Here is a 19,213-nt window from a genome sequence, read left to right on the forward strand (position 1 = left end):
TTATTGTTTTTTATTTAATTATATGATCATAATTACAAGAAGCATTAAAAGCAAGAAATTACAACTTAATCTGTAACTTTAAGTAGTTTTTATTTTTTATTAAATTGACAAAACACTTTGTTATGTTTGATAATTAGGTAGTTTCATAAAATAATTTATTAATTCATTTGATATAAAAAGGCTGTCATAAAACAAATAAACTTTAAGAGGGCTATAAAATATTGAAATTCTTCTAAAATAACATAAGTCTCCATAAACATCAAATGAATGACAGTTAATATGGGCTTGCTTTAACTGGTTATTTTTATATGTATAATAATGTTCGTATTATTAACTTTCCCTGCAGACACTTGCCACATCTCAAGGCAATATCTTGGAAAATAAGGATTTGATTGAGTCTTTGAATCAGACAAAAGCAAGCAGTGCACTTATTCAAGAGTCACTTAAAGAATCTTACAAACTCCAAATTTCCCTTGATCAAGTAATTATTTCCTTCTTTGTAATTTCATATGATATTTTCTTGAAGATTTAAGTTAATTTGATAGAAAATGTAGAATCATGTCCTCAGGGGAAAGATGATGTAAAAAAAAAAAGGCTGTTCAAAAACATCAGAACCTTGGGTTTAATTGTAGTTATAGAGAGGAAATTCAGATATTGGCACATTGAGGATAAGGGCTGTTTGTCAATATACTCTGCTGCCTTCTACTGATTTCTGGCATAATGTCATCTAAGATAGAGCTACAATTTTGTACTGAAATTGGAAATGAGTATAATGAAAATGAGTATGAGAGAATATCATTGCCATTCTTGGAACTTCTCTTAAGTTAAATATACTAATTAAAAGGGTTATAAGCTCTAAGCTACAGTTACTGGCTCTTTTCATGCTTACATTGAACAGTGCTAGGTACTTTATTATCCTGACGTGGACACCTGTTAGAGTTGTCTTCTCCACCTCCAGTATCATCAGTGTTCTTATTGTCACCAATCCTATACTGGTAGTTTGAACTTTTCTCTACATCAGATAGCCTAATAATGCTGTGCTGTCTTGCCTTACCTTAACTGATTCTCTTTTGAAATGTAAAATTGCATCATCTATTCCCTGATCACAAGTGTTTACCATTTCATTTTACCCACTTTCCCCTAACACTGGTGCTCTTGGTCCTCATTAAGACTAATCTGTGAACCACTTCTAGCTCTGTCAACTGAGAGGTAGAAAGGTATTTAAAATATATTGTTATAATCTGACTATTTGTGTGTCCTCATCACCCCCAAAATTCATATGTGAAAATTGAATCCCTAGTGTAATAGTACTGAGAGGTGGGGGTTTTAGGGGGTGTCTAGGTCATGAGGGTGGAGCTCTCATGAGTGGGATTAGTGCCCTTATAAAAGAGAGCTGAGGGAGTTTGTTAGCCCCTTCCAGCATGTGAGGACACAGCAAGAAGCAGTTCTTTCTGTGAACCAGGAAACAAGCTCTCACCAGACACCAAATCTGCTGGCACCTTGATCTTGGACTTTCCAGCTTCCAGAACTGGGCGAAATAAATTTCTGTTATATAAAAGCAGAACCAGTTTAGTGTATTTTGTTATAGGATCCTTAATAGACGAGGACATGTAATGTCTGCAGCTTTATAAAAATGAGGAAGATAAACTAGATTTTGCTATCCTTTTTAGTTAGAAACCATGATTCATCATCTTCATTGTTTTATGTGTATAGAAAAAGTAAGTTTTTTTTACTTGGGTAGTTATGTGCATTACAGTCTTCAGGTGGCAGTAAAGCACTAATTTTAAGGCGTCTATACCCCTTGATCCATAGGAACGGGATGCCTATCTCCCTTTGGCTGAGAGTACCAGCAAGATGTATTTCATTATTTCTGATTTGTCCAAAATTAATAACATGTACCGTTTTAGTCTGGCTGCTTTTCTCCGACTTTTCCAACGAGCTCTACAAAACAAACAGGTAAGCTGTTGGTTATCCTGTAGCTGAGATTGAATTATAGGGATTACTTTCCTAGGTACAGTACTTAATTTATGATAAAAATTTCTTAAGAAAACTTTCATAGAATTATGTTCCAAAAGACCACATGTAACACCTTTAAGCTATATAAAGAAATTAGTTACTTAATTTATTTTTATATTGTTAACAAGCTGTCCCAATGTGATAGTCCTTTTAATGAAAACAATTTATGTTCTGAGTATATATTAATTAGTAATATATAATCATTTTAAAAACCCAGTGATTCTGAAAGATGTGCAAATAAGAATTATTCCTATAATATCATTACCTGGAGAAAACAACATTTAACATTTTGTTAAATTCCTTGGTATTTAAGGCTGTAATTTTCTAGATAATGGGGGTACATGTGTACACTGCCTTATCAAGCGTATATTCTAATGGAGGGAAGGATATATTAAAGGGTAACAAATTGTTTTAACTAAAAGGTACAATATTGTGCTTTAAAAAGTGTATTGTTTATTCTGGACAACTTTTCTAACAATGAATATAGACTTAATATTTTTAAGAGATGGTGAGATTATACCATACTTTAACCACTTCCCACATAGGCACATTGTTCTAGTTATTTCTGTTGAGTATCGGATTACTCCCAAACTTGGCCAGTTAAAACCATTTTCTTATGCTTATTGATTCTGTTGGAAATTTAGTCAGGACACAGCGGGGATGACTTATCTAATTCCCCCAGCATGAAGCCTACTTGAGCATGATGAATAAGCTTTTTGATTTGCTGTTACATTCTGTTTGCCAGTATTTTATTGAGTGTTTTTATGTCCTTGTTCATCATGGAAATTGGCCTGAAGTTTTCTTTTTGAGTTGCATCTCTGCCCAGTTTTGGTATTAGGATGATGTTGGTCTCATAAAATGAGTTGGGGAGGGTTCCCTCTTTTTGTATTGTTTGGTATAGTTTCAGAAGGAATCGTACCAGCTCCTCTTTGTACATCTGGTAGAATTCAGCTGTGAACCCATCTGGACCTGGGCTTTTTTAAGTTGGGATGCTATTAATTGCTGCGTCAACTTCAGCCCTTGTTACTGGTCTACTCAGGGATTTCAACTTCTTCCTGGTTTAGTCTTGGGATAGTGCAAGTGTCCAGGGATTTATTCATTTCTTCCAGATCTACTGGTTTGTGTGCATAGAGTTGTTTGTAGTAAACTCTGATGGTAGTTTGTATTTCTGTGGAATTGGTGGTTGTGTCCCCTTTATCGTTTTTTATTGCATCTATTTGATTATTCTTCTTTCATTTTTTTATTAGTCTGGTGAGGAGTCTGTTTTGTTGCCCTTTTCAAAAACCCAGTTCCTGGATTTGTTCATTTTGTTGAAGCATTTTTTTGTGTCTCCATCTCCTTCAGTTCTGCTCTGATCTTAGTTATTTGTTGTCTTCTGCTAGCTTTTGAGTTCTTTTGATCTTGCTCCTCTAGCTCTTTCAATTTTGATGATAGGGTGTCCATTTTAGACCTTTCCTTGCTTCTCATGTGTTCATTTATTGTTATGAATTTCCCTCTCGATATTGCTTTAAATGTGTCCCATAGATTCTGGTACATTGTGTCTTTATTCTCATTGGTTTCAAAGAACATCTTTATTTCTGCCTTCATTTCATTGTTTATTCAGTAGACATCCAGGAGCCAGTTGTTCATTTTCCATGAAATCATGTGGTTTTAAGTTAGTTGCTTAATCCTGAATTCTGATTTGATTGCATTGTGGTCTGAGAGACTGTTTGTTTTGATTTCTGTTCTTTTGCATTTGCTGAGGAGTGGTTTACTTCCATATATGTGGTCAATTTTAGAGTTGGTGTGATGTGGTGCTGAGAAGAATGTATATTCTTTGGATTTGGGGTTAAGAGTTCTGTAAAAGTCTATTAAGTTCACTTGGTCTAGATCACTCAAGTCCTGGATTTCCTTGTTGATTTTCTGTCTCGTTGATCTGTCTCATATTGACAGTGAAATGTTGAAGTCTCCCATTACTATTGTGCAGGATTTTAAGTCTCTTTCTAGGTCTTAAAGGACTTGCTTTATGTATCTGGGTGCTCCTCTATTGGGACCATATATATTTAGATAGTTAGCTCTTCTTGTTGCACTGGTGCTTTTACCATTATATAATGCCCTTTTTGTCTCTTTTGATTTTTGTTGGTTTATGGTTCGTTTTATCAGAGATTAGGATTGCCACCCTTGCTTTTGTTTGCTCTCCATTTGCTTGGCATATCTTCCTCCATTCCTTTATTTTGAATCTATGTGTGTCTTTGCATATGAGATGGGTCTCATGGTTCTTGGCTTTTTATCCAATTTCCCAGTCTGTGTCTTTTCATTGGGGCATTTAGTCTATTTACATTTAATGTTAATATTGTTATGAGTGAATTTGATCCTGCCATTTTATTACTGGTTGGTTGTTTTGTCCTTTGGTTGGCATAATTTATTGTGTCATTTGTCTTTACAATTTGGTTCTTTTTTGCAGTGGCTGGTACTGGTTTTTCCTTTCTGTGTTTAGTGCTTCCTTCAGAAGCTCTTATAGGGCAGGTCTGGTAGTGACAAAATCTCTCAGCAATTGCTTGTCCATAAAGGATTTTATTTCTCCATCACTTATGAACCTTAGTTTGGCTGAATATGAAATTTTGGGTTGAAAGTTCTTTTCTTAAAGGATGTTGAATATTGGCCCTCACTCTTCTGGCTTGTAGAGTTTCTGCCGAGAGATACGCTGTGAGTCTGATGTGCTTCCCTTTGCGGGTGACCCGACCTTTCTCCCTGGCTGCCCTTAGTATTTTTTCCTTAATTTCAACCCTGGTGAACCTGACAATTATGTGCCTTGGGATTGCTCTTCTAGAGGAGTATCATTGTGGTGTTCTCTGTATTTCCTGTATTTGAATGTTGGCCTGCCTTGCAAGGTTGGGGAAGTTCTCCTGGATAATATCCTGAAGAGTGTTTTCCAGCTTGGATTCATTCTCCTCATCATCTTTTGGTAAACCAGTCAGGTATATATTAGGTCTTTTCACATAATCCCATATTTCTCGAAGGCTTTGTTCATTTCTTTTCACTCTTTGTTCTCTTCTCTTGCCCTCTCATTTTATTTCATTAAGTTGATCCTCAATCTCTGATATCCTTTCTTCTGCTTGATCTTTTCAGCTATTGCAACTTGTGTATGCTTCATGAAGCTCTTGTGCTGTGTTTTTCAGCTCCATCAAGTCATTTATGTTCTTCCTTAAGCTTGTTATTCTAGTTAGCATTTTATCTAACCTTTTTTCAAGGTTTTTAATTTATTTGCATTATGATAGAATATGTTCCTTTAACTCAGAAGTTTGTTCTTACCCACCTTCTGAAGCCTGCTTCTGTCAATTTGTCAAATTCATTCTCCATCCTGCTTTGTTTCCTACCTTGTGAGGAGTTGTGATCTCCTGGTGGGGGAGAGGTGTTCTGGTTTTTTGATGGTTTCATTCTTGAGCTGGTTTCTTCCCATCTCCTTGGATTTATACAGTTTTGATCTCAGGTAGCTGCTTGGGGAGGTGGCCTTTCCTTTGTCTACCTGCAGAGGCACTGCTGGGCTGTCACAGATTCAGTAGAGCTGTTGCATCTTTTATTACTCAGGAAAATTAGGTGGACTTCTGCAATGGCGGCTTCCTTTCCCCCCGCCGAGCTCTATGGTTGCTCTCTAACTGATGTTCTGGGTGCCTAACTCTGGAGTCAGAGTTTTTTAGCCTGCTGGGCTTTGTGCGGGGGTGGGGGTTGGGGTGGAGGGGACTCATCCTGCCATTTGGGCTGTTTCCCTGCTTTCAGTTCCCCTTCTTACAAGGGGGCAGGTAGCTCCGTCTCACTGTCTTTTTGGCTTTCTTGGCTTCTGCTGGTGCTTTTTGCCTAGATTTATGCTGACAGCCCTGGCGCCAGCTGAAGTTGCTCTTCTGCCCTGTTCAGGCAGCTCACTGAGGCTTTTCAGCCTGAGGGAGATCTCCTGTTCCATGGGTTGTAGAGGGCTTGGGTGGAGCTCTAGATCCAAACCAAAGCCCCAGAGGGGAGATCCCCCAGTCCTCCGGTCAGTTACACACACCTTCTGGGTGGGGCAGTGCCCACCTTGCCTCAACTTGTCCTATTTGGTTTATTCCCACTGTCCAACCAGACCCACAAAATGAACCTGCTACCTCGTTTGGAATTGTGGAGACCATTTGGCTTCTGTGTCTCTCTCGCTAGGAGCTGCTCTCCAGAGCTGCCTCCTATTCGTCATCTTGGGATCTCCAGACTTCTTATTTTCTAGCTCAGGGCACTAACTATGTATTTCAATGAATAAGGCTGAAACTGAATAGCCTTTTATAACGCAGCCTTAGTTCAATGTCATTTCTGCTGTACTGTATTGGCTTAAGCAGTCACAAGTCTATGGAGAGTACAAAAGTTGCTTTCTGTTGTTTAGAAAATTACTGGATCTTGTAGGTACAGTGCTGTGTCTTATGATAGAGTGACTTTTAGCAAATCCAAGTCTCAATTTCATATGTGATCTTTGCTAATATATAGTGAAATGAATCCAAGTGTTTGCTATCTAAATTAAAGAGTAGCTGTCTTGGTTAGAACATACTACTACACGACTAGAAGCCTAGGATTGATGGATCTGAGTGCCAGTTCATAATGTTTTCTTTATACCAATTTCACACATTTCTCTGCTGGTCCTGGATATATTTTTCCAGGCCATTAAAATTATTTTACTAGGGTTTTTTCATGGTATTAATTTATAAATCACAAGCAAGCAAATTTAGTTTAATTGTTATACCAGAATTGATATTTGTAAGACATGTATTCTCCAAATGCTCTCTGAGATGTAAAACTCATATCACACTAAGGGAAAAGGTCAGGTTGACCAACCTTCTCTTCCTCTAGTTCTGTACCAAACAATTTTTTCTTTAATGAAAGGAAATAGATGTTAGTGATGTATTTTTCAATTATTACAATGTGGCAAAATGGAATTATTATATCAGATCAAAAACTAAAATTGTATGTGAGGTTTCACAGCATCACTTTCTAAGTTACTGTTCATCCTTATTCATCCTGCAGCACATGATTTAAGATCATTGAGGCTCCCATATTGAGAATGAGAAATTCCTTATAAGGTGGTCTTGTCATACTGTTTTGGGGCTGGATTGATCATTATAATATGCAGAATTATAATGGCTTTAACCTAGATTGATGTAGATCGTTTTTTTAATGCCAGTAAGGATAAAATGGTATGGTGAAATTCAACTTACATTGTATTATTGGATATTGATTGTAATTTCCATTTATTGAAAGCTTTAACTCTTACATTAAGGAAAAATACATCAATGTTAATGCACTTGATTAGTCCTTCGAATTTGAGAGTCAGAGATACTTGTTTCAGAACCAGCTTTGAATCCAGAGGAACAGTTTATAGAAGTACCTTTTAAATGTTTATATGTTTCCTAATGGATTTTCAACTGTAATTTACAGGATTCTGAAAATACAGAACAGAGAATACAGTCACTTATCAGCTCATTAAAACATATGGTGTATGAATATATATGTCGTTGTCTATTTAAGGTAAGAAGCATTCTATTTTTCAAACATAAAATGCTACTTGTTCTGAGATTTAACATAGTATTTCTAGTTATAATGTAACTGTTACCCTACTAGGAAGATATTAAAATTGGTATTTTCAGCATTTTTTCAGAAAATGTAACTGGAATGCCTTATCACATTCTTAGGTGTAGTGGGGGGAAAAGTGGCAAGTGAAGAAGAGGGAGGAAACTCTAGGTTAGCTGACTTAGCTCTCAACATACCAGTGGCCACTGAGAGATGATGACAGTGGATTATGTAGCTCATTATCTAGCCAGACTTTCTCATCCTCAGCAACTGACATTTTGGGCTACATCATTCTCTGTGGTGGGGGATGCTGTTCTGTGCATTTCAGGATGTATAGCAGCCTCTCTGCCTTCCAGCCCTCCCTAGTGTCAATTATGAGAATCAAAAACATCTCCGGATGTTGTCCAATGTCCGTGGGGTCGAGGAACAAAATTATTTCCTGTTGTTAGCATTAGGAAGTAAACTAATGTCTTATCCTGAGTTACAAAATAAATTTGTTACAGAAGTCTTCATAATACATGGATCCCAGAAGACTACACATTGGACAATATTTTAGAAATTTTAGATATTTGAAAATGCAGAGGCTTTCTTTCACTTAGAATTTTTTTTTTTTGAGACAGAGTCTCTCTTTGTTGCCCAGGGTGGAGTGCAGTGGTGAAGTCACAGCTCACTACAGGCTCCGCCTCCTGGGTTCAAGCCATTCTCCTGCTTCAGCCTCCCAAGTAGCTGGGACTACTGACATGCAACACCATACCCAGCTAACTTTTGTATTTTTAGTAGAAACAGAGTTTCCCCATGTTGGCCAGGCTGTCTCAAACTCCTGGCCTCAAGTGATTCACCCAACTTAGCCCCCCAAAGTGCTGGGATTGTAGGTATGAGCCACCATGCCCAGCCAGATTGTTTTTTAACAACAATCTTTGGGTATAGCTTAAGACATAATGTTGAAGAAGAACTTTATAAAGGCAGTTAACTGAGAGAAATAGAATTATGGTGGTTCACTTATATAGGCTTCTTAGAAAATGTTGAAAAATATATAGTTAATATATTTTTAGAACAGGATAGTAATTTTTGTGATTTTGTTGAGGATCTTTATTTGAGACACAGAATAAATACTTCATAAGCTCTCTGGGCAGGGCATCTCTGAAGGAAAGGCAGCAGCCCTAGTCAGGGGCTTATAGATAAAACTCCCATCTCCCTGGGACAGAGAACCTGGGGGAAGAGGAGGCTGTGGGTGCAGCTTCAGCAGACTTAAACATTCCTATCTGCCAGTTCTGAAGAGAGCAGTGATCTCCCAACACAGCACTCAAGCTCTGCCAGGGGACAGACTGTCTTCTCAAGTGGGTCCCTGACTCCATGCCTCCTGACTGGGAGACATCTCCCAGAGGTGTCAACAGACACCTCATACAGGAGAGCTCTGGCTGGCATCTGGCAGGTGCCCCTCTGGGATGAAGCTTCCAGAGGAGGGAACAGGCAGCAGGCTTTCCTGTTCTGCAGCCTCTGCTGTTGTTACCCAGGCAAACAGGGTCAGGAGTGGACCTGCAGCAAAATCCAGCAGACCTGCAGCAGAGGGCCCTGTTAGAAGGAAAACTAACAAATGGAAAGGATTAGTATCAGCATCAACATAAAGGGCATCCATGCAGAAACCCCATCCAGAGGTCACCAGCATCAAAGACCAAAGGTAGATAAGTCCACCAAGATGAGGAAAATTCAGTACAAAAAGGCTGAAAATTCCAAAAACCAGAATGCTCTTCTCCTCCAAAGGATCACAACTCCTTGCCAGCAAGGGAACAAAACTGGATGGAGAATGACAGAAATAGGCTTCGGAAGGTGGGTCATAACAAACTCCTCCAAGCTAAAGGAGCATGTTCTAACACTATGCAAGGAAGCTAAGAATCTTGAAAAAAGGTTAGATGAATTGTTAACTAGAATAACCAGTTAAGAGAAGAACATAAATGACCAGATGGAGCTGAAAAACACAGCATGAGAACTTCATGAAACATACACAAGTATCAATAGCTGAATCGATCAAGCAGAAGAAAGGGTATCAGAGATTGAAGATCAACTCAATGAAATAAAGCCTGAAGACAAAATTAGAGGAAAAGGAATGAACAAAGCCTTCAAGAATTATGGGACTATGTGAAAAGGGCAAACCTATGTTTGATTGGCGTACCTGAAAGTGATGGGAAGAATGGAACCAAGTTGGAAAACACTCTTCATGATATTATTCAGGAAAACTTCGCCAGCATAGCAAGACAGGCCAACATTCAAATTCAGGAAATACAGAGAACACCACAAAGATACTCCTCAAGAAAAGCAATCCTAAGACACATAATTTTCAGACTCACCAAGGTTGAAATGAAGGCAAAATGTTAAGGCAGCCAGAGAGAAAGGTTGGGTTATGCACAAAGGGAAACCCATCAGACTAACAGCAGATCTCTCTTCAGAAATCCTATAAGCCAAAAGAGAGTGGGGGGGTCAATATTCAACATTCTTAAAAAAAGAATTTCAACCCCAAATTTCATATTCAGCCAAACTAAACTTCATAAGTGAAGGAGAAGTAAAATCCTTTATGGACAAGCAAATGCTGGGAGATTTTGTCGCCATAGGCCTGTCTTACAAGAGCTCCTGTAGGAAGCACTAAATATAGAAAGGAAAAACCAGTGCTAGCCACTGCAAAAACATACCAAATTGTAAAGAACATCAGCACTATGAAGAAACTGTATCCACTAATGGGCAAATTAATCAGTCAACATCATAATGATGGGATCCAATACATAACAACATTAACCTTAAATGTAAATGGGCTAAATGCCCCAATTAAAAGACACAGACTGACGAATTGGGTAGAGTCAAGACCCATTGGTGTGCTGTATTAAGGAAACCCATCTCATGTGCAAAGACATACATAGGCTCAAAATAAAGGGATGGAGGAAATTACCAAGCAAATAGAAAGCAAAAAAAAAAAAAAGGAGTTGTAATCCTAGTCTCTGATAAAACAGCCTATAAACTAACAAAGATCAAAAGAGACAAAGAAGGCATTACATATGGTAAAGGGATTAATGCAACAAGAAGAGCTAACTATCCTAAATATCTATGCACCCAATACAGGATCACCCAGATTCATAAAACAAGTTCTTAGAGACCTACAAAGGAACTTAGACTTCCACACAATAATAGTGGGAGATTTAACATCCCATTGTCAATATTAGATCAAGGAGACAGAAAATTAACAAAGATATCCAAAAATTAAGCTCTGGACCAAGCAATCCTAGTAGATACCTAAAGAACTCTCCAGCCGGGCACGGTGGCTCACGCCTGTAATCCCAGCACTTTGGGAGGCCGAGGCGGGTGGATCACGAGGTCAAGAGATCGAGACCATCCTGGTCAATGTGGTGAAACCCTGTCTCTACTAAAGATACAAAAAATTAGCTGGGCATGTTGGCATGTGCCTGTAATCCCAGCTACTCAGGAGGCTGAGGCAGGAGAATTGCTTGAACCCAGGAGGTGGAGGTTGCGGTGAGCCGAGATTGCGCCATTGCACTCCAGCCTGGGTAACAAGAGCAAAACTCCGTCTCAAAAAAAAAAAAAGAACTCTCCACCCCAAATCAATAGAATATACATTCTTCTCAGCACCATATAGCACTTATTCTAAAATCGACCACATAATTAGAGGTAGAACACTGCTCAGCAAATGCAAAAGAACACAAATCATAACAAACATCATCTGAGACCACAGTGCAATCAAATTACAACTCAGGATTAAGTAACTCACTCAAACCACACAACTACATTGAAACTGAACAGCCTGCTCCTGAATGACTACTAGGTAAGTAACAAAATTAAGGCAGAAATTATGAAGTTATTTGAAACTAATGAGAATAAGGAAAGAGACAACATACCAGAATCTCTGGGACACAGTCAAAGCAGTGTTTAGAGGGAAATTTATATCACTAAATGCCCACAGAAGAAAGTGGGAAATATCTAAAATTGACCCCCTAGCATCACAATTAAAAGAACTAGAGAACTAAGAGCAAACAAATTCAAAGCTAGCAGAAGACAAGAAATACCTAAGGTCAGAACAGAACTGAAAGATACAGAGACATGAAAAATGCTTCAAAGAAATCAATGAATCCAGGAGTTGGTTTTTTTTTTTTTTTTGAAAAGATAATCAAATTAGATATACTGTTAGCTAGAATAATAAAGAATAAAAGAGAGAATAATCAAATAGACACAATAAAAAACGATAAAAGGATATCACCATGGATCACACAGAAATACAAAGTATCATCAGAGAATATGGTAAACACTTCTACACAAATAAACTAGAAAATCTAGAAGAAATGGATAAATTCCTGAACACATACACCTTCCTGAGACTAAACCAGGAAGAAGCTGAATTCCTGGATAGACCAATAACAAGTTCTGAAATTGAGGCAGTAATTAATAGCGTACCAACAAAAAAAGCCCAGAACCAGATGGATTCGTAGTCACATTTTACCAGAGGTACAAAGAGGATCTGATACCATTCCTTCTGAAACTATTTCAAATAATAGAAAAAGAGGGACTCCTCCCCAGTTCTTTTTATGAGGTCAACATCATCTTGATTCTGAACCTGGCAGAGACATGACAAAAAAAGAAAATTTCAGGCCACTATCGCCGATGAACATCGATGCAAAAATCCTCAATAAAATATTGGCAAATCAAATTCAGCAGCACAGTAAAAAGCTTATCCACCACAATGAGGTCAGCTTCATCCTTGGGATGCAAGGCTGGTTTAACATATGTATGTCAAATAATTTATAACATATACAGAACCAAGGACAAAAACAACATTCTTATTTCAGTAGATGCAGAAAAGTCTTTCAATAAAATTCAACAGTGCTTCATGCTGAAACTCTGAATAAACTAGGTGTTGATGGAACATATATCAAAATAGAGATATGAGCTAAGAGCTATTTATGACAAACACGGACAATATCATACTCAATGGGCAAAAGCGGGAAGCATTCCCTTTGAAAACCAGCACAAGACAAGGTTGCCCTCCCTCACAACACCTTCTCAGTAAAGTATCGGAAGTTCTGGCCAGGGCAATCAGGCAAGAGAAAGAAAGAAAGGATACTCAAATAGGAAGAGAAGAAGTCAAATTGTCTTTGTTTGTAGATGACGTGTTTGTATATTTAGAAAATGCCATTGTCTCAGCAAAAATTCCTTAAGCTGATAAACAACATCAGCAAAGTATCAGGATACAAAATCAATGTGCAAAAATCACAAGCATTCCTATTCTCCAAAATAGGGAAGCGGAGAGCCAAATCATGAGTGATCTCCCATTCACAGTTGCTGCAAAGGAAATAGAATACGTAGGAATAAAACTTAAAAGGGATATGAAGGACGTCTTCAAGGAGAACTACAAACCACTGCTCAAAGAAATAAGAGAGGACACAAACACATGGAAAAATATTCCATGCTCATGGATAGGAAGAATCAATATCATGAAAATGGCCATACTGCCCAAAGTAATTTATAGATTCAGTGCTATTTCCATCAAGCTACCTTTGACTTTCTTCACAGAACTAGAAAAAAATTCTTTAAATTTCATATGAAACCAAGAAAGAGACTGTGTAGCCAAGACAATCCTAAGCAAAAAGAACAAAGCTGGAGGCATCATGGTACATTACTTCAAACTATGCAAGACTACATTAATCAACACCGCATGGTACTGGTATCAAAACAGGTATGTAGACCAATCTAACAGAACTGAGGCCTCAGAAATAATGCCACACATCTACAACCATCTGATCTTTGACAGCCCTGACGAAAACAAACAATGGGGAAAGGATTTCCTATTTAATAAGTGATGCTGGGAAAAGTGACTAGCCATATGCAGAAAACAGAAACTGGCCCCCTTCATTGCACCTTATACAAAAATTAACTCAAGGTGTATCAAAGAGTGAAACGTGAAACTTCAGACTATGAAAACCCTAGGAGAAAACCTAGGCATTACCATTCAGGACACAGGCTTGGGCAAAGACTTCATGACTAAAACACCAAAAGCAATTGCAACAAAAGCCAAAATTGACAAATGGAATCTAATTAAACTAAAGAGCTTCTGCACAGCAAAAGAAACTATCATCAGAGTGAACAGGCAACCTACAGAATGGGAGAAAAATTTTGCAATCTATCCATCTGACAAAGGTCTAATATCCAGAATCTACAAGGAACTTAAACAAATTTATAAGAAAAAAACAACCCCTTCAAAAAGTGGGTGAAGGATATGAACAGACACTTCTCAAAAGAAGACATTTATGTGGCCAACAAACATGAAAAAAAGATCATCACTGGTCATTAGAGAAATGCACATCAAAGCCACAATGAGATACCATCTCATGCCAGTTAGAATGGTGATCATTAAAAAGTCTGGAAACCACAGATGCTGGTGAGGATGTGGAGAAATAGGAATGTTTTTACACTGTTGGTGGGAGTGTAAATTAGTTCAACCATTGTGGAAGACAGGGTGGCAATTACTCAGGGATCTAAAACCAGAAATACCATTTGACCCAGCATTCAAATTACTGGGTATATACCCAAAGGATTATAAATCATTCTGCTATAAAGATACATGCACACGCATGTTTATTGCAGCACTATTTGCAATAGCAAAGACTTGGAGCCAATCCAAATGCCCTTCAGTGATAGACTGGATAAAGAAAATGTGGCACATATACACCATGGAATACTATGCAGCCATAAAAATGAATGAGTTCATGTCCTTTGCAGGGACATGGATGAAGCTGGAAACTGTCATTCTCAGCAAACTGACACAGGAACAGAAAACCAAACACTGTATGTTCTCACACATAAGTAGGAGTTGAACAATGAGAACACGTGGACACAGGGAGGGGAACATCACACACCAGATGTGTCAGGGGTGAGAGAAACGGGGAGTGTGAGCATTAGGACAAATACCTAATGCATGTAGGGCTTACAACCTAGATGATGGATTGATAGGTGTAGCAAACCACCATGGTACATGTATATAGTCATGTAACAAACCTGCACATTCAGCACATGTAACCCAGAACTTAAAAAAAAAAAAAAAGAAAAGAAAAAGAAAGTCTTCAAGCTCTGAGATTCTTTCCTCCATGTTACATATTCTTCCATTAGTGCTTGTGATTGCATTATAAAGTGCTTGTCAGTTTTTCAGCTGTATCAAATCAGTTATATTCTTCTCCACAATAATCAGGTTGTCTGTCAGTTCCTACATTGTTTTATCATGATTTTTAGCTGTTTTGGATGGGCTTTCAATGTACTACTGTGGCTCAGTGATGTTTATTTTGAATTCTATTATCTTCCTTATCCATGTTCTGAATTCTGTTTCTGTCATCTTAGCCATCTCAGTGTGGTCGCATGCTGGAGGAAAGAAGGCACTCTGGCCTTTTCAGCTCTCTGGCGGGTTCTTTCTCATCTTTTTGGGCCTGTCTTCCTTCAGTCTTTGAGGTTGCTCACTTTTGGATGGTTTTTTTCCCCTTTTATCCTATTTAATGACATGGAATGTTTGATTGAGGTTTAAGGTGGATTTAGTTGACTGCTTTTGTTTTTTGAAGATTTTAGTGGTCCAGGGCTTATTTCCTATTCTCTGGACTGTGTATTCTAACTCTGGGGGACTTGTGTTAGGCCCCAACTTTGATCTCTGGCTCCTTGAGGCTAGGAATCCACTGTGGTTAGGAATCCATGTAGTCGGGGGCAGTTAGGGGCTGGTGGGGTGCAAGGTGCTTTGTGACCGCTCTTCACTACACTTGGATAGGTGGTGTAAGCCAAAGCATTTCATAGTGCGGTGACAGTGGGATTCATCCTTGTTTGCATGTGCCAGCAGCAGCTGTGTCAGGGTATTAAATGGTCCCAGAGTGCCTACCTTTCTGCCTGCATTCACCAAGGTGGCATGAGGCAGCGCAGCTACGGGGAGGGTGTGACTGTGTGTATGGTAATACTGCAGGTGGGTTTGGCTCAAGGGTGGGGCCCCTGTGGGTGCAGGTGGGTGCCTTCTATATGCCCTGCAAGCAGGAGTAGTCACTCAGGTCTGGGGAGAACCCTCTGTTCTCTGCACTTAGTTCCACTCCAGTGCCGTGTTAGTGCAAAAGCCAGCCACTGGCTGGGGTGGGGCCTGTTAGTTCTCTGGCTGCCAAGGCACTTTTCGTAATGGTGGTGGGTGGTGGGAGGTCGGGCAGACTGCACTTTCACATGCTGATAGGGCAAGGAAAGCAAAACCTGGCCACACAAATATGCCTCACAAAGATGTGGGGGGTTGCTGTGGGCCGCAGGGAAGCTGGAGTGTGGGGATGAAGCGCCTGGGCTGGTGTGTGGCTGTGAACACAGCTCTGCTGGAGTTCTCTGCCAGTCAGGCAAGGTTGCCTGGGTGCCTGAGGCTGCTCTGCAAGCAGGCAAGGCCAGATTGGGGCTTTTAGGGCTACCAGCAAACCAAGGGTGCTCAGGTTAAACAAGCTAGTTTGATAGGCAAGACTGCCCTGCAGAGTACAGGAGCAGCAGTTCCCTTACAGCTAACATCTATGGGAGCAAATTGAGCCTAGGGGAATGGCCGTCCCTGACGGCTGTGCGGCACACTCCGGTACCAAACCCCCTGAGCTCCACATCAGCTGGCTTGCTGTCCCTACCACTTCTCTAAGCCCCTCTTCCTGCCAACTCAAGTGTCTGTGGTGGCTGAGGGGTCTCTTTCCGTCTGAGTTCCAGAGGCCTGTGGCGAGAAAAGGTTGCTTCTTGCCAGTACAACTCACCTAGTCCGCGGAGCCACTGGGGGCCAGGAACAAGTCCAGGTGTGCAGTAGCCCCGGATAGCGTTTCCAGCTTTGTCCTCCCCCAACACAGCTTCTGTGTCTTCCCTATATCACTCTTGGTGCTTTCCTTCTGAAGATCTGTTAGGGGCACGCCGTTCTTCTTGGCCCCTCGGTGGGAGCTGTTCCACCTGGTTGCATCTAGTAGGCCATCTTGCCTTCCACCATGTGTATTTTCCTTTTAAAGGTTTTGCACTTAACTGTAATCCAAAACTCACTTTTTGGGCCTCAATTTTAACTGGGAAATTATAAGCAAATTATCTCAAAGCCATTTGTCACTAAACTATTATGAGCCTAATTCTTATTTTAACATATGCCAGTTAATTTTTAAAATTACAAGTTATTCATGCTCTTTGTAATAGCCAAATAATGTGTACATATAAATCAAGAAAAAGGGTCTCCTTTCAGTCCCTCCCCCACTTGTTACCCCCTTTTAAACCTTATATGACAGGTATTAAAATTTGGTTTTATTCTTCACAAATTTATTTGTGCTCATATATTTATACCAAATGTGTGTTCAAATTATCACATGTATGGCTTTCTGTATTCAATTTTTTAAAAATTTAGTTCCAATTTTATTTTAATGTGGTAATTTGCTTGGGGTTTTCTTTCATTTTACTATAATTGAACAAACTTTTCTTCATCTGGTCTAATTTAAATAACTGTAAAGTTGTTTCCTGCTCCTTCATCTGGAAGACGCTACTTCCGGGATATTTAGTCCCTTCTTAGTTCTTGAGTATTTAATGATACTCATTTGAGTGTCTGTCTCTTTCAGATTGTCCTGTTATCTGAAATTCTTATGGTTTTAGTCTTCTTTTCTGATGTATCCAATGACTCCTGCTGATGATTTTGGACTGTGAACGCATCTTCAGTGATGCTTCCTCTTTTGGAGTTCTTTGAGATCTGGGGTAAAGCAAGCTTCCCTAGACTCTTCCCAGGTAACCCAGTGACATCACCATTAGGTCTGTTGTTTAGGGACTCCTTGTCAGTCCATAGTTAAAATTTATGCCTTAAGTCTGTGCTCGGCACAAGTGTGATGTTCAATTTTTTTTCAGAAGACACTTTTCTTTTGCTTAGATTCCGGGTAAATTTGTTGTTTCTTGTGAGCAGAGGCACTTTTTTTCTAGTTCATATTTTTACTGCTAATGTAATTATTTAAGGGCCCAAATTTTAGGAAGAAAGAAATCTCGTTTTTGATGTTGTTCCTTGTGTTGGCTCGGGTAGGTTGTGCCCTAGGCTGCCATGGCTGTTTTCCTCTGAGGCGGCCATAGCTGGTTTAATGACGCTCTGATTTTTAATTCACTCTTGTTTTCTGATGCTTCAGGACCTTTTATCTAAGATTTTAAGTGCTTGCAGCTGGAAAGTTTTGAAAATTAGTCTTTCATCTTCCATTTTTCTAGAACTGAGACACCAATTGCTGATGTTCGATATTAATTCCTGCAGGTTGGGATTTGTGTTCCATAGACAAAAAAATTAATAGTGATTGAATAAAATGTAGGGTTCATTTTATTCATTATTATTAGTACCAATAAAGTGATAATAACTAATGTTTATTGGGCTTTTAGAGTGCGCTAGTTATCATGCCAAGTGCTTCAGATACATTATCTAATCTAATTAGTAAAATAATTAGATTTTACTAATTATTTTAGTAGTGAGGTAGATAGTATTTAATATTGTTGTCCCCCTGTTACAGAGAAGGAAACTGAGATCAAGAGAGATGATATAATTTGTTTCTGGCTAAGGTCACCTGGCAAGCAAAATAGGAGGGATGGAATTTGTATCTAGTTTCTTGATTCTGGACCTCTGTGGGTTCTTTTCTTCTTTTGCTTTTTTTCGCTCTTGTTGCCCAGGCTGGAGTGTGCAATGGTGAGATCTCAGCTCACTGCAACCTCTGCCTCCAGGGTTGAAGTGATTCTCTTGCCTTGGCCTCCCGAGTAGCTGGAACTACAGGCATGTGTCACCACACCCAGCTAATTTTTGTATTTTTAGTAGAGACAGGGTTTTGACCATGTTGGCCAGGCTGGTCTCGAACTCCTGACCTCAAGTGATCTGCCTGCCTTGGCTTCCCAAATTGCTGGGATTACAGCCATGAGCCATCGCACTCTGTGTGGATTCCTAAGGCCCATTTACTGAGACTCTTCTTAAAACAAATACTTGCAATTCACCTGCCTATTCTGGGCAATAGGGATGCAGTGGAGAACAAGGCCTACCCAGTCCCATGGAGAGTAGAGTTAGTACACTATGTGGACTAAAAATATTCTTTCCATAAATGGAAACAAATTGATTTATTTCCGCAACATTTAAAATATTAAAACATCAAATCTTATTTTGCATAGGTACCTTGTATGTAAGAGACGTGCTTTTGATATATCACGTTGCAATTATCCATTTTCATACTATATGTCTGACACAGTATTGTTTTGCCTGAAAGATGTTTTATTATATTTTAATAAAAACATAATTTTATTTACTTGGTTTTGTATGCCCTAAATAAACTTGTGGCTCTTATTTAATTTAATATATTCTTAGAAATTGGACCAATTCTTACTTATGGAAAAATAGTTTTCAATTCTTTGTGAATATATTATTTAATTTCAGTGAGTTGAAATCAAAGAGTATGATCCTCCTGAGACCACCAGCAGCACCTAGTGGAATGTATATGGCACAGGACTGAATTCACTCCCTACATTCTTTGCCTTTGTTTCTTCCTTCTTTCTTTTTATTTTGTCTTTTAGGTGGCTCCTGAAAATCTGAATCTTAATCTCGACCCTATTTTTCTATCCTCCCTTCTTTTTT

The 19,213-nt window shown here is 39.0% G+C and overlaps 1 protein-coding gene across 8 annotated transcripts in view; it reads left to right on the plus strand.

Moving 5' to 3' along the window:
- DYNC2H1 (dynein cytoplasmic 2 heavy chain 1) overlaps positions 1-19,213 on the plus strand; it is a 375,588-nt gene that overhangs the window by 157,937 nt on the left and 198,438 nt on the right. For all 8 annotated transcript variants that reach the window (XM_078339343.1, XM_035263991.3, XM_078339345.1 and 5 more), the window contains 3 exons: positions 347-481; positions 1,813-1,956; positions 7,444-7,533. In XM_078339343.1, coding sequence (XP_078195469.1) covers positions 347-481; positions 1,813-1,956; positions 7,444-7,533 — 369 coding nt within the window. The remainder of the gene's footprint in view (positions 1-346; positions 482-1,812; positions 1,957-7,443; positions 7,534-19,213) is intronic.

This window comes from Callithrix jacchus, chromosome 10 (genome assembly GCF_049354715.1).
Source record: "Callithrix jacchus isolate 240 chromosome 10, calJac240_pri, whole genome shotgun sequence".
Classification (NCBI taxonomy): domain Eukaryota; kingdom Metazoa; phylum Chordata; class Mammalia; order Primates; family Cebidae; genus Callithrix; species Callithrix jacchus.